The sequence below is a fragment of the Gossypium raimondii genome, chromosome 1, assembly GCF_025698545.1.
Source record: "Gossypium raimondii isolate GPD5lz chromosome 1, ASM2569854v1, whole genome shotgun sequence".
NCBI classification, from domain to species: Eukaryota; Viridiplantae; Streptophyta; class Magnoliopsida; order Malvales; family Malvaceae; genus Gossypium; species Gossypium raimondii.
In genome coordinates this window covers 1,082,942-1,109,724 of record NC_068565.1, presented here as the reverse complement: position 1 = coordinate 1,109,724, position 26,783 = coordinate 1,082,942, and the positions used below count along the sequence as shown (strand labels likewise).

The 26,783-nt window shown below is 30.1% G+C and overlaps 4 protein-coding genes across 5 annotated transcripts; 2 read left to right on the top strand and 2 right to left on the bottom strand.

Moving 5' to 3' along the window:
- The first annotated feature begins 1,105 nt into the window (after positions 1 to 1,105).
- On the top strand, positions 1,106 to 2,826 carry LOC105774012 (tryptophan decarboxylase TDC2). Its single transcript, XM_012596303.2, has one exon. The coding sequence runs from the start codon at positions 1,228 to 1,230 to the stop codon at positions 2,719 to 2,721; it is 1,494 nt and encodes a 497-aa protein (XP_012451757.1). The 5' UTR covers positions 1,106 to 1,227; the 3' UTR covers positions 2,722 to 2,826.
- A 3,665-nt stretch (positions 2,827 to 6,491) lies between these two features.
- On the bottom strand, positions 6,492 to 10,674 carry LOC105774006 (transcription factor MYB30). 2 transcript variants are annotated; one of them, XM_052627330.1, is made up of 3 exons: positions 10,471 to 10,674; positions 9,452 to 9,596; positions 6,492 to 7,695 (listed from the first exon to the last, which is right to left on the bottom strand). In XM_052627330.1, the coding sequence occupies exons 1-3, from the start codon at positions 10,601 to 10,603 to the stop codon at positions 7,260 to 7,262; spliced, it is 714 nt and encodes a 237-aa protein (XP_052483290.1). In that variant the 5' UTR covers positions 10,604 to 10,674; the 3' UTR covers positions 6,492 to 7,259. The 2 variants fall into 2 exon arrangements, with proteins under 2 accessions (XP_052483290.1, XP_012451743.1); XM_012596289.2 differs by having other exon boundaries at positions 9,452 to 9,581.
- Positions 10,675 to 19,087: 8,413 nt separating this feature from the next.
- LOC105773997 (uncharacterized) lies at positions 19,088 to 20,910 on the top strand. Its single transcript, XM_012596281.2, has 2 exons — positions 19,088 to 19,450; positions 20,364 to 20,910. The coding sequence occupies exons 1-2, from the start codon at positions 19,181 to 19,183 to the stop codon at positions 20,817 to 20,819; spliced, it is 726 nt and encodes a 241-aa protein (XP_012451735.1). The 5' UTR covers positions 19,088 to 19,180; the 3' UTR covers positions 20,820 to 20,910.
- A 3,152-nt stretch (positions 20,911 to 24,062) lies between these two features.
- LOC105773991 (pentatricopeptide repeat-containing protein At5g13270, chloroplastic) lies at positions 24,063 to 26,468 on the bottom strand. Its single transcript, XM_012596270.2, has one exon. The coding sequence runs from the start codon at positions 26,447 to 26,449 to the stop codon at positions 24,191 to 24,193; it is 2,259 nt and encodes a 752-aa protein (XP_012451724.1). The 5' UTR covers positions 26,450 to 26,468; the 3' UTR covers positions 24,063 to 24,190.
- Positions 26,469 to 26,783: the final 315 nt, after the last annotated feature.

The window sequence follows — 26,783 nt, the reverse complement described above, 5'->3', positions numbered from 1 at the left end:
TTAAAAAATTAAAGTAAAATAGAAATTGTGATAATTATGCATTTAAAAGTAATTATAATTTAATTAAAGTTATGATAATTATATACATTTAAAAATATTTTAATTTAATTTACAATTACTAGTTAAAAATATTGTGCTAATTTTAAAATTGAATTATTACTTGAATAAAACTCTTAAGTATAAAATATAGGAAAAATAGTTATGATAATTATAGATTAAATTAAAATTATTAGTAAAATTTTTGATCTAAACAATGTGTTAATTTTATTGATGTAAATTAAAATTATTATAGATTTCTAAGCATCTTAATTTTCACTTGATTAATATATTAGAGCTAATTAATAAATGTTATGTTATTTTGCATTAATTACATAAAGTAAAATTATATTGTATGTTAATTATGATTAGAAAATTTTCTATTATAATATTCGAATGATAAGTTAATATATTTTAATTATATTTAAATAATAAAAATTAATTAAATATTAAATGCGTAAAATTACATGCATCGCATATGACATTAGAAGTATTTTTTTTTGATATTATTCATATCTATTTTACAATCTATGTTTGGGATTTGTAGTTGTCCCTCTTAACAATATCATCTTCAAAGCTCGAACCTAAGTCATTCCCTTGAGAGTACAATGTGTATTACCGCTGCCCTCAACTACTTATTGGTTGGAAGTTAGTATATATAAAAGCATGAGTTTTGAGAATTTTTGAACTAATTCACATTTAAAAGAAATAAAGTAAAATAGAAGTTATGATAATTATAAATTTAATATAAGTTTTAAAATAGGATTATTACTATAAAATATAGGAAAACAAATGGTGATATTTATAATCACAGTTATATTCAATCATTTAAATAAAAATATGATTATAAAATTAATTACTGTAATTAAAAATTTAATAAATTATTAAATGCGTAAAATATCTGATTCATCCGGTCGGGTCGGTGGATTTGGTTCGGAAAAGATTGCCTCTAATAACACAGAATTGGACTCTTTTCCCCGCGTTTTCTTCACATTTAAAATTGACCACTCATCAACTACCTCTACATTAAATCAATATAGTGGCTGACTTTTACTATAAAGGGGAGCATCCGTTTAAAGCACGGAAGGAGACCGCCAAAGAGTAGAATAACCTTAAACTATAATCCCTATATCACTATCTCAGTATCTCTTTCTTTCTGGATTTTTAGAGTTATTATTACTAAATATTATTATGGGTAGGATTGAATCTAACTTGCCCAACACACCCCATTTCAATCCCTTAAACCCTCGAGAGTTTAGAAAACAAGCTCATGAAATGGTGGATTTCATTGCTGATTATTATCAAAATATCGAGAGCTACCCAGTTTTAAGCCAGGTACAACCAGGCTATCTCCGGGCTAGCTTGCCGCAAAAAGCACCGTCTCTGCCTGAATCCCTTGAAACGATCCTTGAAGACGTTAAAAACCAGATAATCCCAGGGATGACGCATTGGTTAAGCCCTAATTTCTTTGCTTTTTTTCCTTCAACTGTTAGCACTGCTGGTTTCCTTGGTGAAATGCTTTGTACTTGCTTTAACTCTGTTGGTTTCAACTGGATTGCCTCGCCGGCGGCGACTGAGTTGGAAATGGTAGTCATCGATTGGCTGGCTGACATGCTGAAGCTACCCAAGTCGTTCATGTTTCAAGGTACTGGCGGTGGCGTTATCCAGAACACCACCAGTGAAGCTATTCTCGTTACGCTAATAGCGGCGAGGGACAAAGCTCTTGACGTCTACGGCTCCGGCAACTTGAACAAGCTTGTCGTTTATGCTTCCGACCAAACTCATTCCACATTTGCTAAAGCTTGTAAGATGGTCGGCATTTCTCCTCGGAACATAAGGTTGATTCCGACGACGATCGACGCTGGTTTCTCTTTATCTCCCGTTCAGCTTAAGGCCGCCGTCGAAGCAGACATGGCGGATGGGTTGGTCCCACTTTATCTTTGTGTCACCCTAGGGACCACTTCCACCACGGCTGTTGATCCGATCGAACTGCTCGCTGGTGTGGCGAAGGAACATGGCATGTGGGTTCACGTAGATGCTGCTTACGCCGGAAGTGCATGTATATGCCCCGAGTTCCGCCATCACCTAAATGGGGTAGAACGAGTTGACTCGTTGAGTTTGAGTCCCCACAAGTGGCTACTCAGTGGCTTAGATTGTTGCTGCTTGTGGGTCAAAAACCCCACCGCACTCGTCAAAGCTCTAAGCACCAACCCGGAATACTTGAGGAACAAACAAAGCGAATCGGATTCCGTCGTCGATTTCAAGGACTGGCAAGTCGGTACCGGCCGGCGGTTCAAGTCATTAAGATTATGGCTCATTTTTCGAACCTACGGTGTCGTCAACTTACAAGGTCACATCCGGTCCGACGTAGGGATGGCCAAGATATTCGAGGAGTTTGTAAGATCCGACCCGAGGTTCGAGATTGTGGTGCCAAGAGAGTTCGGGCTGGTGTGTTTCCGATTGAACCCGGATGAAACTTTCGGGTCGGATTACACCGAACTGTTGAACCGGAAGTTGTTGGATTGGGTCAATTCGACGGGTCGGGTTTATATGACTCATACGAAAGTAGGTGGAATATATGTCCTGAGATTTGCTGTGGGCGCCACATTGACGGCTGACAACCACGTGGTTGCCGCGTGGAAGTTGATCAAGGAAGGAGCTGATGCATTGCTGAAGACTGTTTGATTGCCTCCCCCCCCCCCACCGTAGCTAGTGTGGACGTGCTTTAGATTTTGGAAATGTGATTAACAAGGTGCAATGAATAAAGAATTTTAAATTTTCGTTTTTAAATCTGAAATATAAATAATTAAATTTCTTAAATTAAAAATAAAAAACTAAAATTTAAATGTAGAAAACATAATATTCGATAATAATATATTTATTTAACTATATCTAACAATAATATATATTTGACTATATTTACGAGTGCTTAAACAAATATAATCTTTGTGGGTAAAAATATAATACAGATACAAGTATGGATATGTTTGAATAATTATAGAGTAAGCGTTACGTGCACTTTCAAATCGAGAATCAAATTTTAGAGATAACATTATTGCGAGAAGCAGCTACGAATCTCAAAAAATTTAATCTTCATGAAAAATAAAATGAACATGAGAAAGACCAAGAATCAAAATATAATCAGATAAAATTGGCACATAACAACTATGAATGGTAAAACTAGAGAAGCAAAATTGACAATTGCAAATAATGAGACTCGTACCTAGGGCCTCCTCTTCCCAAATGGCAAATTAAGCCCTTTAAAATTTTAACATAACACGTGATAAAATTACATTTTTAACTTTTATAATTGATAAAATTTTAATTTAATTTTTTAAAAATTATTAAATTTAACGAATTTATATTTTAATTCTAATAAAATACACAATAAAAAACAACCATTCACGAATTGATTGCGTTTTGGTGTATTAATTCCATTTTCCTCTTTTGACCAAACCATGAACTTAAAACGTTTCAAACTAGGATAAAGATGATTTCATTGAAGCGGTGATAAAATAATAAATGAACATAAGATAATTTTGAGACATAATATGATAATATATAGGTAGATAAATATAAGGTATAATGATGTTAATTTTTAGTATTTAATGTGGATTTTAAGATTGATTTTATGAAAGTTAATTACTGGTATTATTAGGTTTGTATTTTTTATAATTTTGTTGATAGAATAAATTTAATGTTAATTATGAATTTGTTTAGTTTTATATTTAATTTGTCAAATATAGTGCGATGGATGTGATTTGATTCGGATTTTATAGTTTATTTTATGAAAATCAATAGCTAATATCATTTGCTAATTGAATTTTCATCAATCCAATTTTAAAATCCGAATTAAACACGAAAAATTTAAACAATTAATGTATAACTTTTATCGAATGCAAATATAAATAAAAAAATATATAAATACCACGTTAAAAATGTTGTTCTTGTTCTTGAGAATTACAGTGTTGCAGCACAATTGTTTCATTCCTTGTAAGATCTCTTAGAAAATGAAATCGTACATCGATGTGTTTACTTCTCCCATGCATAATTGGATTCTTTGACAACTTTATGGCAGAACTATTGTCACAATATATTACCGTAGGACTTGTTTGATTTCTTCCCACTGCCTCAAGTATTCGTTTGAGCCATACAGCTTGACATGAGCTTGCTGCTGCTACTATAAATTCCGCTTCAGTTGTTGATAGACTCACCACTGGTTGCTTCTTCGAACTCCATGAGATAGTAGCCTCACTCAACATGAATACATAGCCTGATGTACTTTTTCTGTCTTCAACGTCATTAGCATAATCACTATCTGTATAATCTATTAGATCATTCCCTCCATTTTTCTGATAGAACAATCCAAATTCACAAGTTCCTTTGAGATAGCGTATGATTCGTTTTACTGCTGCAAATGAATCTCTTTTGGATTTTCCATAAAACGACTCACTTGACTTACACTGTACATAATGTCCGGTCATGTGGCAGTTGCGTACATTAGACTTTTGACCATTTGCTTGTAGAGTGTCTTGTCAACTCCTTTTCCATCTTCATCTTTGCTTAATTTACTACCTGGAACCATTGGATTTTGAGTTGCTCATTTCGAATCTCTCTAGAAGATCTCTCGTGTACTATCATAAAAATTTAATTTAATTTTTTAAAAATTTTACAAAGATATAAATTATTAAAATGATAAAATTATATTTTTAATATCATAAAAATATACAATTTAATTTCGTCTCAAATGATTTTCCAGCTTCACCACTGTTAGTATCTATTTTAAAAACTTCTAGAAGGTGAGCTTGGCTGACTATATCTATTTTAAAAACTAAAAGGTTCTCTCTATATTCTAGAATATAGTTTAAGAAAAGGTATAATATGTTGTTTAGTCATTGAGGAGGAATTTGCATGATATTTCTCCCTTCAAGACATAGTGATAAATTTAAATATATATTTAAAAATCACTTTAACAGCCATACAAAAATAAAATAAAAACACAATATAAAAGCAATAAAATGGTCTAATTTTATATAAAATAAATTATTAATGTGTTAAAATTTAATATATATATATATATATATACAATGCATTGAAAACAATTATAAGATAAAAAATAACATAAGCACAATACAAATAATATGAATGGTTTTATATATATAGCTTATTTTTACTCGGAATCTCTTTTCAACCCTTAAATGAAAAATACATACTTGAGCGCCCTTAAACCATCATCCCCTGACTGTTGTAATAGTAACGATGCCAACAAAGTTAAAGCAGAATTGATTATAACTACTCTTTTATATATATAAACACGCTAATTTGATGGCAAATTCTTTTTTTTTTAGACTTTTGAATTTCGAAGGGTAATACGTAACCTTGTATTAAAATTAGTAAATAAAACTTTTAGAGGTAGAGTTAGATCTATTTATAGGTCGGGTTGAATCACGGCTAAGTTTTGAAAAGAAATTGAGTTTAAAAATATTTTTGCCTCGATCTATCCAAAAATCTATTTCACTATTTTAAAAATTAAAATATATTTTATGTTAATATTTTTATAATTAAATTTATTTAAAAAATATTATTTAATTTAAAATCAGCCAACTCAAGACAAAAAACCTTATTGAAACTCAGCCTACAAATAATTCTATGTGAAGGGTACTAGAATCAGATGGAAATTAAAGAAAATTTTTAGATCTAGTAGTACTATTATCTGTAAAAGTATCACAAAAACTCTTGGTCTTATACCTTGAATTACGTTTTAGTTTCTCTATTAAAAATAGGTAAATTAGCCCCTGTACAATAGATGGGCGAGCAAAACAGTCCCTCGATAAAATTTAGTGTTTATATATAAAGTATGATGACAAATTTAACCTTCAACCTTAACATATTATTCAATATGACCTACTAAACTAGAACTTTTGAAACTAGTAAAGCTAAAGGGTCAAAAAGTCCTTAGTAATAAATTCAAAAATCATTTAAGCTTTTTAAAATTTAAAATTATTTAAAATCATAAAATTTATAAAAAAATTATAATTTTATTAAAAATAACAATACAGACCCATTAAAATCTAATGGTTATTGGATCAAAATTGTTATTTTTATATTATGGAATTTTATATACATATAAATTAATTGATTTTGTCCTATACTCAATGGAATCTTTAGAAAAGAGATCCTTTTAATTCGAAATATTGAACAATCCTGCTTCTATTTTGTAGCTTATAATAATTTTTTATACTCAACTATTTACCTTTATTTATTAATAAACCATTATATAAATCCAAGTCTCAGATATGATTCTTCATCATATCACATTATAATTTCTTTAGGAATAATCTTAAAAGTAGTTTATGACGTATTGACGTACATATAAATTCACGAGCTATAAACTAAATGGTCAAATTTTAATTTATACCCTCTACTATGCTCAAATTTAAAACTTAGCCCTATAATTTAATAACTGATAGAATTTAGTCTTTTACCTTTATAATGTCATTAGTTAATCTCAAAAACAAGTTTTCCAACCTATCATGTTGATCACATGAATATTTTGTGTTGGAAATGATGTTTTTAAGAAAAATCATAGACAATAACCAGAATGGTTAATGCTACTAACTATTTGAATTAACTAATGACATTATAAAAATAAATAACTAAATTATGTTAAATTAAAATATAGGGACTAGATTATAAATTTGTTGAGAGGAGACCGGCTCCTTTCGAAGAAGTTTTCAAGGTCTTGTTCATCTGAAGTTGATGAACCAATCAACAAGTTAGAATTGTCCTCGAGTCGGGCCGGGGTTTTGTCTCCAGACTCCGTTGATAGCACAAGATGGAGGTGGGATTCTCGAATCAAGAGCACTTGGGCCATGCATCTGCACCTGCACCTGCACTTGGTAGTATAAATGCCCTTAGATTGCATATAAAGGGCAAGGGTTCAAACCCTATCAAGCGCACGACCCGCAAGCCCCCTTGGTAGGTGGCTGTGTGTGATGCATGGAACAAATCAAACCTTCAGCTCGGGCTCTTGATGGAGTCAATAGACAAAATCTTAACTCGGGGATAATACCGACCCGTTGATGGATTTGTTGGTTTTGAACGAAAGACACTTTGAAGATCTCTTAAGAAAAAGTCAACCTCCACTTAACAAAATTTAAACATAGTGAAGGGATTAAAACTATAATTTGACCATATTAAATCCCCATATACGATACTTGATATTAGAAGCTGAAGGGTTCAAGATGATCGTAGAAACCGAAGGGTGATAAGATTTCTCCATCAAGAAGATCAAATTCAAAGCCTGCGGATGCACCCATCGTCGGCAAATCGTCCGACAAAATGTCTAACAGAAATGGTTCGGACCAAAAATCAGAAACAGAGTCAGCTTTGGTCGATTCAACTGAGTTATCTGTAGTGGTGAAGGAGCTTTGGGTATTGGTTGATAATGGTGGTGGTGGTGAGCTTTCGAGGATCAATGGCGGAATTATGGGGTTTATTTGAAGATGATCATCGTTTAGGTTTTGATTGTTGGTGTATTTGTCGTGTAATTTCGTGGTTGATGGCTTATGTTTAGCGTGCTTCTTGAGATTTGTGTGCCAATGATTCTTTATTTCATTGTCTGTTCTTCCTGGTAACATGGCAGCAATGGCTGACCACCTGCATATTGTGAAAATAATAATGTAATTCATAGGTAAAATTACCATGAAGGCCCTGTATTAAGAATCAGATTGTATTTTGCCTCCTATACTAAAAAAATAGACAAATTAGTCTTTGTACATTAGATCAAACAGTAAATTGGTCATTTTGTTAAAATTTTCATCCATTCTATTGTTAAAAATTGGTGTGACTGACAAAACAACTAAACAAATATGTGTGGCATGCCATGTATACCTCATGTTGACATACAATGACCGATTTTTAACAGTAAAAATGGATGCATTTTTAACAGATGACCAATTTGCTCTTTGATCTAACATAGAAGAACTAATTTGACCATTTTTTTAGTAGAGGAGGTAAAATATAATCTGACTCCTAATACATGGGCCTCTATGATACTTTTACCATCATGCATGTTAGTGCCTGAAACTTAAAATAATTAATTTAAAACTTCAAGTGATAACATGGTACAACTTTAAACAGAGTCGTAGTATCATCACAATTTTATAGAAGTTCTAGTGTTAAATTAGAAAAAACGGATAAGTTCATACACTAAGGTGGACCAAAAGTATATACATAAATAAACTATATAAATAAACTTAGTTACCAAATTTTGGACTTAAAATTACATTATTAGAATTGCTTGAGGAGTTAAGATCTCTATCATTAATTTTTTTATTTATTATTACTTACAAATTTAACCATCATTTATAAAGTTGACATGTTATTGTTGTAACTTATAAGAGAACGTGAATTTGAGCGCACTTAAACACGTTTATTCATCGATTTATAAATTGAAGGAATTATAATAGTAATTGGAATTGTATAAAAATCATTAATTTATATATTTTTTAAAAAGGTAATAAGTTAAATTTATCTTTGTGTTTTAGGGTATATATATTTCATGAATGTTACATGATTATCGTTTTTAAAAATGCTTTAAACCATATTCTAAACTAGAGTTGTTCATGAGTAGGGCCGAGTCAAGTAATAAATTTAGGCCCATTTTCTAGGTTCGGGCTATCCCGGCTCGAAAAATGGGCCTAAAATTTTATCCAAGCCCGATCTAGATAAAAATACTAAAAATCCGACCCAGTCCGCATTAAAAATTTTCTATTATTTTTATATAAAAATATATTTAAAAATATAATACATAAAATACACTAAAAACATTAAAATAAAATAACTTTTTCCCACCAAATGGAAAAAAATTAAATAGCACTAAAATAAGTGCAACTTAGCAAGCAAATACCTCTAAAATAGGAGCAAAATTATTAATAAAACAAGAGTTATACAATATTCAAGAAATAACAACAATATAATAACAATATAATTATTAAATGATAGCAAAACAATGAAAAAATAGTGACAAAACATTAAAAAAACAACTACTTTTTTTTTTTTTTTGTAAAATTCGGGCAGGCCCTACCTGTTAAGAAAACGGACCTTATTTTTTTGTACAAATCTATTTTTCGGACCTATATTTCATGAACGTTATATTATTATAGTTTTTAAGAAGGATTTAAACTATAGTCTAAACTCACCTTTAATTCTAGATTGGTTTTTAAAGGTTTTTTTTTAAATGTTCTTAAACAATTAATTTTGTTATTAAACCATATTTTTTGGGGTAAAATGAAACAAAATAATAGCTTAGGGGCCACTTTAACAAAAAAAATATAATTTTCTTTTATGAAAATTCATTGTAATGGTTTGTTGTTGTTATTCTTAAATATTTCGAACTTAATAATTGTATTACCTGTTTCCCAGAGATTCGTGTAAAGTGATGATAGTCTCATCTTCTTCCTTGGTGAAGTTCCCCCTCTTGAGGTTTGGCCTTAAATAATTCATCCATCGAAGCCTGCAACTCTTCCCGCACCTCGCCAGACCTGAAACAGTACCATCTATCCATGCATGCAGACATCTTGAAAAGGAGATAATTCCACTAGATATCCCTAAACTTTAAAATGTTCAAATTGAGTCCTCAAAATATTAGTATCCTATCAATCAAGGCTTTTTATTAGCCTACCTATCTATTTAGACGTTAAATGTCAATTCAAATTTGATATGAAGCATATTTAAAGTACTTGGATTAAATTGTGGTACGTATGTACCTGCTCCATAGATAGCTTAGATCAATTAGATCTCTTTTTTTAACACGTCATATCCAATATGTGTATAAAGTAGGTACACACGAGTTTACAATTTGACCCACGCTTCATAAATATGCTCCACGTCAAATTTAAGTTGACAAGGATCTAATCAATATGATATTGATACTTTGTGGACTCAATTAGAATATTTTACAGTTTGAAAACCATTCTAAAATACGAGTCATAGTTTGAGGATGTAGGAAGCAATTAACCCGAAATAAATGCCTTGAACAATTAGCTTATAACCATTTCAATCTAAAGAAATGCTCCTCTAGCTAGTCCCTAGAGAGATGATGAATTCCTAGTGCAAAGATAAATTTGCATTTTAACTCCTAAAAAATTATAATTCAATTCTTAATCCCTTTGTAAAACAGTGGAATATTAATCCAGTCCCTCTATGTAAGTTACATAAAATATCATTTTTTTACCCTCCAAAAACGACAGAAGTATAAGTTTAATCCCTCCATAAATTATAAAGCTGTAAGTTGGGTAAAATCACATTTTGACCCTCTCAAAATTTTATAATTTAGTCCTAACCCCCTTCCTGTTTCGATCAATCATTATCGTTTTTATATAAAAAAATTTGAGGTGTTTTAGGGTTTCTATAGAATGTTGTGTTTTTTACCTGCAAACTTGGGGAGTTGACGCCAATTCCAGCAGCCATATCTGGTAACATAAGCTGTTAGCTTTCTATCTTCCTCCGCCGTCCAGGTTCCTTGCCTCAGCCCGCTCTTATCACAGCAAGGTTTCTTTACCATGTTTTCCTTCAACTCACTGAGTCACTCACTCACCCACCGTCGACTCCCTCTCTGGTTCAGCTTCCTTGCGATCAAAGCTATTTATGTACTCTTTAGTCTTTAGCCATGCATGTGCCCTTTTAGACCAAAGAGAGCGACACGTTTTACGTGTATTATTTAAAATATTGCGATTATTGTTTTCAGTTTCTTTTATTTATTATTATTCTGTTGTTTTTTTTTAAAATATTCTCATCTGTAATACACTAAAATTATTTATAAAAATCAGAATCAATTTATGCTTTATCCATTAATCAAATGATTGTATATTATTAAAATCCAAGTTTATGTAATTTTAATTTTAGGGTTTTGGCATTTAGTGTCTTAAGCTCATCTTTAAAATTATTTTATGAAAATTTTTCACTATATCATCTATAATCCCGTCCAATTAGAAGAGGATAATTATCTTCTTCTTTTTCCACATCATATGCATATCTGGATTAAACTTCCAAATCAAAATTGACGCGTCTTCTCTTAATTGGACGGGACCAGAGATGATGTGGTAAAAAGGGTCTATAAAATAATTTCTCCTACTCGAAGGCAAAGCTAGAATTTTACTTTAGGAGGCAGAGAAGTATCATAAATTTTTGGAGGTCAAAATGCAATTTTATAATTATATTAATTCGTAATTTCATAAATTTTAAAGAAACTAAAAGATATATTTACTATTTTTGGGTGTGCCAAGGCCACTGCTTGCCCTCCTTATCTATGCCCTTGTCCCTGCCACCAACTACATCGATGTGGCATTCAGTTTTGGAGGGACCGAACTAAAATTTAAAAACAAAACTGAGGATTTTAATTAGAATTTTCAAAAATTTTGGTTGTTCAAAATTTTTGGAGGTTGAATGAAAATTAGTAAAAATATTGAAGTGTCTAATTGAATTTTTTTAAAAAAAAAAATTCAAGTTTAAACGAAAACTTTCAAAAAATTTAAAACACCTAATTAAAAATTTCAAAACTTTGGAGGGCGTCTTAATGACCATGCATAAAATTATACACTATCAACAGGATGGAACCTCGAAGTTACTTTAAAGAAGTTAGAATTAAATCAAATAGTTTTTAAGAGTTAAAGTACGATTTTATCATTGTATTAACTTATAATACATCACAGATTTTTAAAGGATTATACTGCAATTTTACCCTTTTCGAGAGGCCAACGTCCCCACATGTCCTCTCCCTGTCAGCACGTATAAATCCTTCATGAAAATATCAATACAATATTGTTAATTATATTTAATTCCCTAATCTCGTGCAAACTTACACATTAACAGTGAATTATGTGAGTTTAAGTAATTATGTACACTTTTTAAAATAAAAATTCATAATATTGAATAAAATTTTATTGTCACGTTTAGCATCAGTCAATGGAAGTGACTTTTGCTGAGGTTTGCTGTTTGTTAATCACAAATAACAGCTTTTTTTTTTTATCCATATGTTTATTTATCAATTAATTAATTAATTATAGTGTTATAATCCACATTTGATGATGTTAATGAAAGTAAATTCAACGTCTTTACTGATAAACCAAAAGACGTTCTAGAAAGAAATTAATGCTTAAAAACAGGTTGAATTTCAAAGATGATCCAATCAATACTTTCGAAGTATTTTTTTATCATAATAGTAATTCAAGTTGAATTAAATTAGATTAGAATGTACCAAAATTGAATAATATTTTTTAGGAGGGTTAAGGTATAATTTTATTATTATACCTATTTATATTTTCATAAATTTTAGAGGAGTTAAAAGGGCAAATTTACCATGCAGAGGCGAATCTAGAAATTCTTTTAAAGAGAGATGATCAAAACATAATTTTATTATTTATTAATTTATAATTTCATCATTTTTAAGGGACTAAAGGGAATTTTTATTTATTTTTGAGGGTCAAAGTGCAATTTACTATATATTAATTTATAATTTTATTATTTTAAGGGGTCTAAACAAGCAATTTTCCATTGAGGAAGGCCTCTGCTTGCCCCTTGCCTCTATAACACTCTTGAATCGAACTTGTCGGATCGAATGAATAATCCAATCCTTTAACATGTCTATTTTCATGTTGCTGAAAATAAATATTTTTCGTTCGTCTAGTTATGAATTTTATCTCTTTACTTTATAAGAATTGAAAAGTCAGACTCTCTATTTTGATTTGTGAGAATTTAGCCCGTATTTTATGAAAATTGAAAAGTTAAACTAGTTGTCCGTAAACACAAGAATTTGAACAATTAATTTTACTAATTTATACATATAAATTATTAAAATATTAATTTTAGGTCAATGATTTAACGATAATGTCCAGTAATATCTCACAATTGGATTAACTTCTTAATTTTCGTAAAAATATGAGAATTAAATTCTAACAAATTAAAGTAGAGGACTAATTTTTAATTTCTGTATAGTAAAGGTTGAAACTCGTGATTTAATTTTTCCATAAAAATAAATTTAATATTTCTTTAAAATTAATCATTCGAGAAAGGAACATGAACAAATATAAGATGGAATATTTTTTTTATCATAGACATTAATAACAATATTATAATTTTGTGTGTCCAAATATTTATTTTTCTACCACATTTTCGCGTGTCACATAAAACATCAATTTAATTGTAAAATAATGATTTAACCTTCATTTAGTCAACAAATTATTATATTTTAGACAAGTAAAAGAAGAACCAACATGCAATAGTCGGCTCCTTTGTCTTTTTTCTTTTAATTTAATACTAAAATTTAATTAATTATGGAAATAAACCTAAGAAATATTATAAGTTGTACTATGGATTTTAATAAATTAATTAATATTACCAATGGGACAAAAACTAGTCCAACAAAGTGAATGCATGCCCCAATCATGTAAGAGAAAATGCCAAAGGATGCCCAATAAATGGCTAATGTTCACATTTATTTATTTTATTCTTATTTCCATGTCCATCAAAATCCATTGAATGACAGAACAACTGCGAACAATAATAAAATAAAATAAAATAATTTCATAAATCCATTATATATTGTTTAAGGTAACCATTAGAGGGAGCCCGATAACAAACTCTTCACGTTTAGTAGGCCCATTAGGGATAGACACTAGCCACGAGTTTTAAAACTACCTCATACTCAATATGAGAATTGAACCCTCAACTACTGATTAAGGTAGGAGAGACTCTTACCATCTCACCTAACTCTCATTATTTAAATCAATTATAATTTTGTTTGTAGAGTTTTTAATAAAAGCAAAAAAAAAAAAAAACTTAGTATAAGTGTGTCATTTGATATAAAATCTTTACATGAATTATTTAAGAAAATTATAAAATGTGAATTTTGAATCTTATTATATACTGATTATTTTAAAAATGAATAATATTTTATGTACCGTTGGTGCATAAGTCTCATCAATATCAATGGATAATAATATGACATGCCATTATTAAACTAAACAAAAATATGAAAGACTTGTAAATAAATAATAATATTTTTATTTAAATGTAATTAAGCATTAATCGTTAGTATTATAAATAAATATTAATAACTCTCAGATTTAGGATCTTGGGTTTAAGTGTCTAAGGTGGGTGAGTTTAAGGTTTTGACAATTATTTATAATTATTTATGTTTAAATAAAGTTATTAATTAGCATTTATTTATAAGTCCTTCGCTGTTTTTTGTTTTATTTAATGATGACGTTCATGTTGTTATTCGTTGATGGTGCATGAAACCTATGCATCGACAATGCATCAAATATTATCCCTTTAAAAAAATGTGTGAAATAAATACATATTATCTATCAAAAGCAAAGAAAGAGGGTGGAATAGTTAGTAAAAATAGAATAATCTAACTTTTAGCCCCTGAATTTGATTATCAGGTCCACTTTGGTACCTATATTTTCTTTGTCCACTTTGGTATTTGAATTTGACAGCTATGTCTATTTTTGCCCTTGAAGTTGACAAATATAGAAGTTTAATGACGTGACACAGTCTCGGAGTATCATGTTGTTAAGTTGTGATGAAATTCAAATTCAATGACTACAAACTATATACACTAAATTAATAATAAATTTTTATTATTTTATATTAATTTTATGTTATATAAATCATATATATTTAATATAACAAACTATATACACTAAATTTATAACAAATGGCGCTCTCTCAATTTTTATATCTATTTTTTAAATTTTAATTATCCATTAAATTTGTTTTATTGTAATAAAATCAAATTATAGATATCATAAAATTTAAAAAAATATTTTAAAATAATTTATCCTTTAAAAGGGTCCTAAAATTTAAAACTATTTTATAGATATATCATTAAATTATACAAATTTTAAAATTTTTCAAATAATGCTAAAAAGTTAACAATGAAAGAGAATATAGTATGTATAAAGAAAATTTTAAAATTAAAATTAGTTAATTAAATAATTCAATAGTGTTTAAGAAATATCATAATGAAATATTAGATTTCATAAGATTTCATAATTGTAAAAATAAAATATGACAATGTTTAAAATTTTATTAAAAAGTTTTAAATTTTATACAAAATTTTAGAAAAATAAACAAATACTGCTAAAAAACTTTTTAAAACAATATTAAATATTATTTAATTAGTCATTTAATTTTTTAAAATATTTATATTTTAATTTTAATAAATACTAATAAAATTATAAAACAAAATTGAATATCATTTAAAAACATTATTAAAAATAAAAATACATTTTATCTAAATACCCAATAAAAATATATTTGAAATTTTATATAAAGTTTCAATGTTTTTATCAGTAATATGTTTTAAAATTATAATAACATTACTTGAAAAAAATTACTAAATACATACTCTCTCTTTTTATATATATATTTTTCCTAACAATATATAATATAATATTTAAAAATTTATACACAATAGTAACTACTAATATAATATATAAAAATAAAATAAGAATATATTAAAATGTATAAAACGAGTTGAGTTTAGGTTGAAACCCAAATGCTTTAAAGTATAAAATTTTCCCAAATATGTCAACAAATTAAAAAAATTTCAAAACTATAAAAAGTGTAAAGTATTTAGGATTAATATATCATTTGATATCCAAGTTTGACGCTTTTTTCTAATGAGGTACGTGAGTTTTTTTCATTCAATTCATTACTAGCATTAGACAAAAATGTATATTTTGAAACCCAAAGGTATATTAACTTTTTAATGTTTAATTCGTGGTTTTAGGATTGATTTGAAGAAAGTATTAGGTTTGAATTTTTCATGATTTTGTTAATAAAGTAATTTTTGTTAATTGTAAATTTGTTTAATTTTGCATTTAATTTTTCAAATACAATCCGATAAATGTGATTTAATTTGGATCTTAATGTTGGTTTGATGAAAGCTAATAATCTAATTATGAACTTTCATCAAATCAACTTTAAAACTCAATTGAACACTTAAAAGATTTAATATTATTATATTCAGATACCAAAATATATAAATTTTATCAAATACATGTACCACATTGAAAAAATAATACAAATATTACATTAAACGCTAAACTCAAGTAGCAAATTATGCGTTAAGCTAAGTAATTCAAAGCCTAATAATAGCTTACTAAAGTATAGAAGTAGATGGGACTTGGGCTTAGACTAAGCCCATTGGGTTATTCAGCTGGGAATTTATCTCAACCAAATATACTTATTTTATTAATAGGGAATTTTAAAATTTCAGTGTTTGTGGTTATTTTTGATAAATATTTATATTTTAAATATTTATTAAATTTTATACGAGAGTTAACGAATGATTTGGTTGAATTGGTAAAAATAAAATTATCATTTATAATACCTTTAATTTAAATATTATTATGTGTAAATTTATTTATTAATTTATAAAATATAAAATAAAAACAACAAAAACACCCTCGTAATATAAAACATACTTTGTAAAAAAAGGTTTTGTAAAAGCAACTTAATCAAGGACTTTATTAAAATAGAAATAGAGATATATATGGGTGAAAGTACCTATGAAGTCCCTCTACTATACAGATTAGACCAAATAGCCCATTTACTATTAAATTGATCAATTTAATTCATGTACTATTAAAAAGAATCAAATAAGGCCAAAACGGAATAAAGTTAACATTTATTGTATAAAAAATTTATATGGATATTTTATATTTGTAGTTTAACTCCAAACAAAATATTTCATTTACTAAATCATAAAAAGCTTTCAAAATATAATTATGTTAAACAATGAATGTTAAGTGTTAACTGGACCTGATCATGGGCCGGACTACTTGCCCAGGCTCGAAGGCCCACCCTAAAAGTGAGAGGGTTTGGGTAAAAATATAGACCCAAAAATTGGAATTGGACAAAAAATAATGCCCATCTTCTAAATGGCTCGGGCCTCGAGTAAGATTTTTTTAGCTTGGGCTCGGCCTGAATTTGCCTAAATTTTTTTCCACTGTTGTTTGTTGTCATTTTGTTATTATATTGATACTATTATGTTGTTATTATTTGGATATTGTATAACTCTTGTTTTATTATAAATTTTGCTACTAGTTTAGAGGCATTTGCTTGCTAAGTTGCAACTATCTTAGTGTTATTTAAGTATGATGACTTTTTTTAATGCATTTTCAATTTGTTGAGAAACATTTATTTTAATATTTTTAGTGTATCTGATATACTATATTTTTAAAATTTGTATTTATATAAAAATTTAATACGAATGAATCAGGCCAAACTCAAGTTTAACATTTTTTATCAGGACCAGACTTGAACAAAAGTTAAGGCTCATTTTTCAAGTCGGGCCTAAACTTAAAAGCAGACCTAAAATTTTATATTGACCCGACCTGACTCGACCCATGATAAAATTTAGGGTTACCTATGTTAAAATTTGACCTTATGTAATACTTTTCAATAGTATAATAACTAAATACATTTGAAGAATTTTTTGAAACTTTCTTGCTCAGCTAGCACCTCAGAAGCTCTCAACCTCAGTGGATAATTACAATGTTTTATTATTCTCAACCCCACCAACCAAACTCATAATTGCAAAATTTGCAACCTCTTGTTGTTGATATCATCAAGAAAAACCCAAACAATCTATGCCTTTTCCCCTCTCCAACTCCAACTATCACTTCCCAATCCTTTTTTCACTTTGAATGTATCTAATATTGTACTTATAACGCCCCATCAATCAAGTTGTCTTAGGGTAGGTTTGGATGGGCGATTGGGTGCAGTGCGGTGCGTTTAGCTTACTTTTTATCTCACGCTGCAGTATCGCCACAGTATCTAATCTCACCGCCACTGCTGTTTTTACACTAACCGCAGGTAAACGTACCACCCATCCAAACTCACCTTTAATATGGTGATTAAACAGAAATTTTATTATTTTATTCTCTTTCTATATTAATATTTATTGAATATAAGATAAAATAAATTTGAACAATACTCATACATGGAATAATAGTCTAGGAGAAAATATAAGTGTGATATTTTAGCGTGTTGAGATTCAAACCTGAGCCATCATGATCTGTGTACTACATCCTTACTAACAAGTCAAAGCATAGTAAAAATCTATCCTAAAACTAGGTGAGAGTAATGAAAAGGGTTAATATAACTTTTAGTCCTTGAGCTTTGCAATTAGATTCATTTTGGTACTTGTTTTTTTGTACACTTTTATACTTAAACTTGGCAACTAGGATCATTTTGGTCATTGAATTTGGATTCCATCCAATTTTGATGGCATGACACAATCTCAAAGTGCCATGCCATCAAATTTTTACATTTGCAAATGGACTTAATTGCCAAGTTCAAGTATCAAAGTGGACAAAAAAAGAGTATAAATATAAAAGTGAATCTAATTACCAAATTGAGGGACTAAATATTATGTTAACCCAAACTATAGCTATGGGTATAAAATAACAAGAGTTAATTCCACCAAATATCCTCAAAATGACTCTCATTCCAAATCAATCTCGAACTTCAAATTATTCTAATTACATACCTAAACAATCAAGGTTATGTCAATTAAGTCCTCCATTACTAAATTCGTTAATTTAACTATTAAATGACATGTCAAATCTTAAATGACATAATTTAAAATGAACATTTTAAGAAAAAAAATGAATATCGTAAAATGGGTATTTTGAAATATTTGTTTTGAGGTTTTCGAATCTTTTACAAAAGCTTTATCATTCACTCTTCATTTTATTTTCTTTCTTTTTCTTTCAATCTTATTTTATTTTTAATGTTTACTTTTAAAATTATATAAGATTTCACATGTCATTTAATAATTTTAATAACGTAAAAGCTTGATTGATATAACATTAATAGTGTGGGGATGTAATAAAAATGCTTTAAAATTTAATGACCAATTTGAAACAAGGGTCATAATTTAGAGATCCCTAGTGCAATTAACTCAAATAACAATGATAGGGAATTTTAAATTAGCCTTGGAAATAACTCACAATAAAGGCACAAAGCCGGCTCTTATAAACTGCCTAAACAATTAAAGACATGCCGAAACCCATTATAATGATCCACACACAGCAAGTGAGTTCCATTAAAAAGAAACCAAGAAACAATGAAGAACCTCTCGAGGAACAAGTTTTTGCTTTGTTTTAGACCCGTCGTCGATATGGACCTCATGCGCCTCGAATCCAAACCCGCCGCCGCCGTCGTTAACCGTCCCGCCTTTACGTGCGTCGCCGGCGTTCAAAGCAAGGAGGATTTTTCGAAGCCTTCGACGGCGAACTCCTCCGTTTCGGATGAGGAAAAATCGATCGCTGTTCATAGTGGGGGAAAGAAAACGCTTTCCAAAGTGATCAAAGCTGTTGTTTTCGAAACAGTATTGGTTCGTTGCTTCTTTCCATTTATTTCTTCCTTATTCCTTTTTTTTTCATTGTTTGAGGAGGTCTAATTCTGAATTTAATACCTCTTGTTTTACAAAATTGACATGTTAGTCCCTATTATTATATTTTATAAAAAGTAGGGTAAACTACATTAGTAGTCATCAACTATAATTTTCTTTTCTTTTTTTCTGTAACCCAACTACGAAAAGTTAAAAATATCACTTAATTATTCAATTTTTCTATTTTAGTCACTCAACTATCTTAAATTTTGGGTGTTTCCATGTTTAGGTTAGATAATTAGTGACCAAAAAGATAAATTTGAATAGCTGGAAGGTTATTTTGTAATTTTTCATAATTGGGTAATAAAAAATATTAAAAGTTGGGTGATAATTTTGTAATTTACTGAATAATAATAGTTAAATAACCCTCTTCTTTTTTAAGAACCTCATTTTAAATCATAAATTTTGAGAGAAATAAAATTTTAAATTCTTTTAAGAAATTAAATTATAAACTTCTAATTTTGTGGAAGCAGAAACAGAATGTTAAACTTTAGGGATAAAATAATATTTTATTGTTGGACTAACCTAAAATTTTGAAAATTTTAAAAGGATTAAAGTAGAAATTTTTGTTTCGATACTCTCCTTAAAATCATTATATTAATTTATAACATATAAATTATTGGATTAAATGGTAAAATTGTTTTTGAGTGCTTTGAAAAATATGAAATTATAAGTTAATATAATGGTAAAATTGTTTTTGACCTTCCAAAAATTAAAACTTTTTCTGCCTTCGCCTTCTTTGCTGAATTATTGATATTTATCTTAATGATTTAACGATCCAATTAAACTATTTCTCGATTTCCATAATTCCGGATATTAAATTTATTCATAAATATTATGTTTTTCATATTAACAGGCTCACAGGATTCGAGATAGAAACAGAAAAAATGAATCCAAAAACAGAGTATTGACTGGAAAGCTAATTCAATCCACAATATCATCATCATCATCATCATCATCATCATCTTCTTCTTCTTCACCGTTAACACCAAACACAATACAGAAAACAGAGACGAAACATCAACAAAGCGGCTGCAACGAATCGAAACCGAAACAAGAAAGGATCGATAAGGGTTTTTCGTGTTCAAAAAACAGAGCCATGTCTCTGTTCTTGATTTGTTTGGCAATGACGATTTTCTGGGGAAAATTGGTTGCTATAATGTTGACATCAATTTGGCTTTACTTTCTCCATCATAGTGGGGTTGATGTAAAAATGGAAACCATTAAAAGAAGGGGTGAAAAGGAGCCAGAAGAAAAGGTGGTCATTAATGGAAGCAAAAACAGGGAGAGGGTATTAAATTTTGGGGGTTGAAAATTTTCGTTTTCGTGTATGATGGACTGATGATCTCTATAATTTTATCTGACTATTTTTATAGATAAAGTTCAAATCAGTTTCTTGTTTAGTGATCTTTTTGTTTTGTACTTCTTTTAGGGGTTGGGTGAGGGAAGATTTTAGGATATTTATGACGGTCCATTCAATGGGTGAAGAGCTGCAGTAAGTAATAAAGAGAAGCGAGTTGTTTGGTTTCTATTGTCCGTCGCCCTTCGAAGGGTCATCTAGTCATTCCTAAGCCGTCATGTACGTGATGTGTCAGGGATATAGTACCTATAGTGTGCGTAAACGAGAGGTTATGGGCTGCAATGCCCCGAGCATCGCGAGTTTCGGACTCATAGAATTCTCCAACTCGCATGATGTTGTTGGTCTAGGGTGTTGTTCCACGTGATGTGTAGGACATAGTGCTAGCTCGCAAGGTATAGGTTCAATAGAAATTGAAAACAACACAAAATAAAAAGATGTCCACTACTAATTAAGCAATGTTTAGGATGATGTTAGAGTATTTCTTTTAATCATTTTATTACACTTTAAAAACAAACCATATCATATACACAATTGTAAAAGTTTTTTTACTCCATTAATAATGTAAAAAATAATAATCCGTATATATATAGAGTTCTAAACCATATTGACTGCAATTTTTTATTATCTCTTTTGCTTCTTAACCATATTATACATTTGCATGATTTTAAATAGCAATCACTCTGGCCGATTGAACTTTAATTTGATTGGCATAGGCATTGTTGTCAATGCAGAAGGACGATAGTTCGAGTGCACTGAAGCGTATTATCCTTCTATTTATGAGTTGGGGAGGAGCTATAGGTAGTTCTAGACATTATGTAAAAAAAAATAGATATAACTAGAACCTATAATGAGATTGTTCAAAAAAACAATAGCAATCATTGTGAGGCTTTGATAAATTTACAAAAATATTTGTAAATTTGCGTTTTGGTCACTCAACTTCAAAAAGTTACTAAATGGTCACTTAACTATTCGAAAATTTTCATTTTCGTCACTGAACTATTAAAACCGCTATTGTATGACCTTCTCTGCTTGCACCAATAGAAAACTCTCATTTCCCTTCTCTTCTATAATTCATTTTTTTTCATTAAACAAATTTGAACATCACGAATCTGCAAACAAAAATCTCAATAACTTTCTTTTTCGACCTTTGACATTGACCGTCAGACAGATCAACTTGAATTTAATATATGTTCTTCTACTCGTCGATGGGTACTAATCTACCGTACCGACCTTTGAATTGTTGCTTAGAACTCCTAGCCAAACTTTTTTTAAAAAAGAACAAAAAAAGAAACCTTAACATCCAAGTGATTTAAATAAAAACTTTTAAATAGGTCAATGATTTAAATAAAACTTTCAATAGTTCAATGACCATTTTATAATTTTTTAAAATTGAATGACCAAAACATAAACTTACTAATAATTTAATGACCTTAGGTGCAATTTACTCGTATTTATCTACATTCTAGATATAAATATACACTTAAACCACATAAAAATGAACATTATATACTCAAATAACATCTATCGAGATTGATGTATTTTAACATTCATATAAGAAGTGTCGCTTGAGTTTTAACTCGATTAACATTGATATTACTGCCAGTGCACGAGGACGCGGGTTTAAGTGCGTTGAAGCACATTATTCTCCTATTTAAGGGTTAGAGAGGAACTATGAATAGTTCTAGATATTATATAAAAAAAAGAACAGATATGATAAAAACTTATAATAATATTAGTGTTTAGAAAAATGGACAAAAATTTAACAAGTGTCACCATTGACTGTTTCCATATAAATTTAAATGTAATAAATAATGTTAGGCAAGCACCACAAGAAACTTGGAAAAAGAAAAGTACCTTTAAATAATGTGAGTGTTACATTCTTAGAGCATTGAATCTATATGGAAAAACAAAACATGTTAATATTAGGAAGCTTCCAACTTTCTTTCTATTTCTACTTTTATAGATTATCCTCATTACATCAAATATAAATACTAATATAATTATTTTCTTCAATTATTCATGACTTATTGGACCGAATCTATTGGTTGTACCAGAAATTGATTAGGGTATTAGTCTAAAAAGCGACAAAAAGTCGGTTGGCTTATAAATCGATAAAAATTAATTGAACCAGATTAAAAAATAGAATAAATCGGATTCTATAGTTTTAAATTTTTTGAAATTTTTAATAATTTATTTGCTTTAAACTAAACCAGCCAATTAAGTCGATCAAACTAAAAGTTAACAGTCTGACTAATTCGAACACCAATTTAGTTCTAAAATGTGTAAAAATTGATTGGATTCCGGATGCAAGATTTGGCTCAAAAGACTTATTCTTTTCCCTATAATATTATATATGCTTGTATAATATAAACTATAATTACATAATATAAAAATAATATACCTTATATTTATATAGCCTCGCTTTTTCTTTTCGTGCAAGCTTATTTTTTAGGTTTAATTTTTTATTCAAATAATTTTAAATATGGAACAAAAATCTGAATTTAGAGATTAATTAGGTCCTGCTGTTTTTGTATTGTTGTGCAAATTGGATACACGTATCTATTTTTTTATATAAAAGGGTTATAATTTTAATCTCTCTATTTTTATTTTGGAATAAAATAATTTGTATGTGAAACCCTTTTGATAATAACTTAGGTGGTATCCCAAGCAAAGGATCCCATGTTTGTTGTTAATGGCACTTGCCCATCGAAATTTTATTTATATAAAAGAAATAATATTAATAATAATTCTTTTTAGCCTTTTGATTACCATATTAATAAATTATATTAGGTGATTAAAAAATAAAAAGGAAAAGATAGTATGAAAAAAGAGGATATAAAAAATTTAAATAAAGCTGGAAAGCCAAAATATAATAAAATTATTTTTAAATGGTATAAAATTATTGTTAAAGAGAATTACATAGGGTTACTTTTAGTCCACAGTTTCAAAGTTGGCAATATGCTGATTAATAATTATACTAAGAAAAACATCAATAAATGTTTAGTGATTGATATTATTTTGAAATTTGGTATTCTTTGAATTTGTGTGTCGTGAGTTAAAATTTAAATAAAATAACCATTTTAACAGGATTTATTAATTTTGATTAAATTATTTTGGTTTTTATATATTTACGATAAATATATTACTGACCACACCAGTTTTACATATAAATGGATGAGCTTTTAATAGAAAAACAAATTTCCTTTTGATCTAATGTATAAGGTCTAATCGACCATTTTTTTAAGTATTTTGGACAAGATGTAATCTAATTCTTAATATATGAGACTCCATTATACTTTTACCAACAATGGTAATTGCAAGAATCACCAATAATCATCGCAAGAGCATTTCCCCAAGTGGAAGTGATGGAACCTGCATGAATCTCTAATGGTGATTCGGTGTCCCGTAACCACCGATACATGTTTTGCGAAATCGTGGCAGTGTTTACATGCCCGGAGATTCTTGAAAATGACGATTGGAACATTGTTTGGTACCGATATGAGCCCAAATGCTATGGCAAGCCTCTCGCTATGCTCCATTAGCAGCTGTTTCCGTTCGGGCAAACCAAATGACACATCCTCTTCAGTTAGATGGATGCTTTCGACATCCGTAACAGAACAGTTTAATTCTTTCAACTTTCTGTAAATGTCATCGGTCCGAGGATGGTGTTTATCGCCCACTACGAACCGATGCACCTTACCCTTAACAGTAATCCAGCTACAACTAAGTTCCTTTTTCAACTTTCTTACACCCATCACGCTTCGTACACGAGCTGCTTCGTCCCATTTTCCGTGCAAACCATATAGGTTAAACATCAAAATGTAACCCGCAGTATCATCAGGGTCCAGCTGAAGTAGATTTTCGGCTGCAATTTCCCCGAGTTCGAGATTCCGGTGGATCCAACACCCACCCAACAAGCATTTCCAGCTCATTGCATCAGGTTCAAAGGGCATATTCTTAACCAATTCATATGCCTCCTGAAGCAACCCAGCACGAGCGTATGCATCAACCATACAATCATAATGATCAATAGTCGGATCCACACCATATTCACGGCTCATTGACTCTAAATACAGCTTAGCTTCCGTAACCAAACCAGAATGACTACAAGCGGTTAAAACCCCAATGAACGTAACGTCATTCGGCCTTGCGGTTGAGCTCTGCATCCTCCTGAAAAGTTTTAAGGCTTCAGAAGCATTGCCGTGATAAGCATGACCGCATATTATCGCGGTCCAAGCCACGGTATCGGGTTCATCTATAGACTCGAAGGCTTGATTCGCATAATCCAACCTACCACATTTCGAATAGAAAGTAATCATTGCACTCTCTCCATGAACATATGAAACTAAACCCCTTTTTATTGCATCTGCATGAGCTTGAGCTCCCATGTTATAATCTGCAAGAGCTGAACATGCTTGGATTATGCTAGTATATATAAATGAATTCATAGCCATATCTTTGAGTCTTAATGATCTAAAAATCTGCAATGATTTCTCAAATTCACCAATTTGGCAATAGCCAGTTATTATAGCACTCCATGAAGCATCATTCGGTTCGGATATCCTCTTGAAAGCACGACGAGCCGAATCAAAATACGAGCATTTGATGTATAGATCGACAACAGGAGTTCCCACGGAAACATCGGATTCCAACCCGAGTTTAACAATGTAACCATGGATTTGCCTCCCTAAGTTCAGATACTCCAACCCGGAACACGCTTTGAGAGTGATTGAAAACACGAACTGATCCATTTCGACACCTTCCTTTAACATTCTAATAAACAATGCCAATGCATCTTTCTGTTTGCCAGCTCGGGTATATCCCATCATCAATCCTGTCCAAGCCACGGCGTTAGTTTCGACCATTTGATCGAAAACGAGCTTAGCCCTTTGTAGCTGCCTGCATTTCACGTACATATTGGAGATTGCTGTGATCACAGAAACATTGGTGCTTAACCCAGTTCTTATAACGAGAGAATGAAGCTGTTCCCCAATCTCCAACACAGAAGGATCTGATAGACTCTTCAAGAGGTTGGTGAAAACGGTGGAATTCAATCCAATTCCCAACTCAACCATTCGAGTACATAACCGAAAAGCTTCCTTTAACCTTCCTTTCTGTGAGTAACCAGAAATAAGTATACCCCAAGACGCCACATCTTTTTCAAGCATTTCATCGAACAGTTTCTCGGCATCCCGAAAGCTCTCACAGGCACAATACATTTTCAAAACACAATTCTCGAGGTACCTAGATGGGTTCCCCAAACGCCGGTGAATCAATCTGCCGTCCGATAAAGAAGCCATTTTGCCGCAGGCTTCAAGAAGTGATTCGTAGGAATGGGAGTTGACGAGAACGCCGGCTTCGTCCATTTGTTTGAGGAAATCACGAGCCTCTTTGAGTTTCCCTTGCTTAGACAATGAAACCAAGTGCAGGTTCTCGAGCTGACCCTGCTGTTGTTGGCCATGGGGGATTTTAAATGAAGAAGAGGTGCTTTTGAGAGATACCGATGAAGGTATTCGAGCAAAGCGAGCTGCTGCTGCTGCTGTTTGCGAAGGAACGGAAGGCGGCAAGGAAGGGCTGGCCATGTAAATTTTTTCCCCAGAAAATTTCAGTTTAACCCCAACAAATTGTACATTGAGAGAGTTACTGTTCTTTTGGTTTAATTTGAATCTAGTCCTTTTACTCTTCTAATTATTGAAATTTAGTCTCTCTTGTTTTAATTTTAAAATTTTACTCATTTGTTTGATTTGAAAATTAAAGTCGGATGCATTTGGTTCATAAAATGTATCATTAAAACCCATAATCTCACATTTTAGAATAATATTTGGTCGTAATTTATCAATTTTCCATTTAATTTTATTAATTTAGCCTAATTAAAAATAAAAATCTATATTTTTCTTAGACTGCATACTTTAAAAT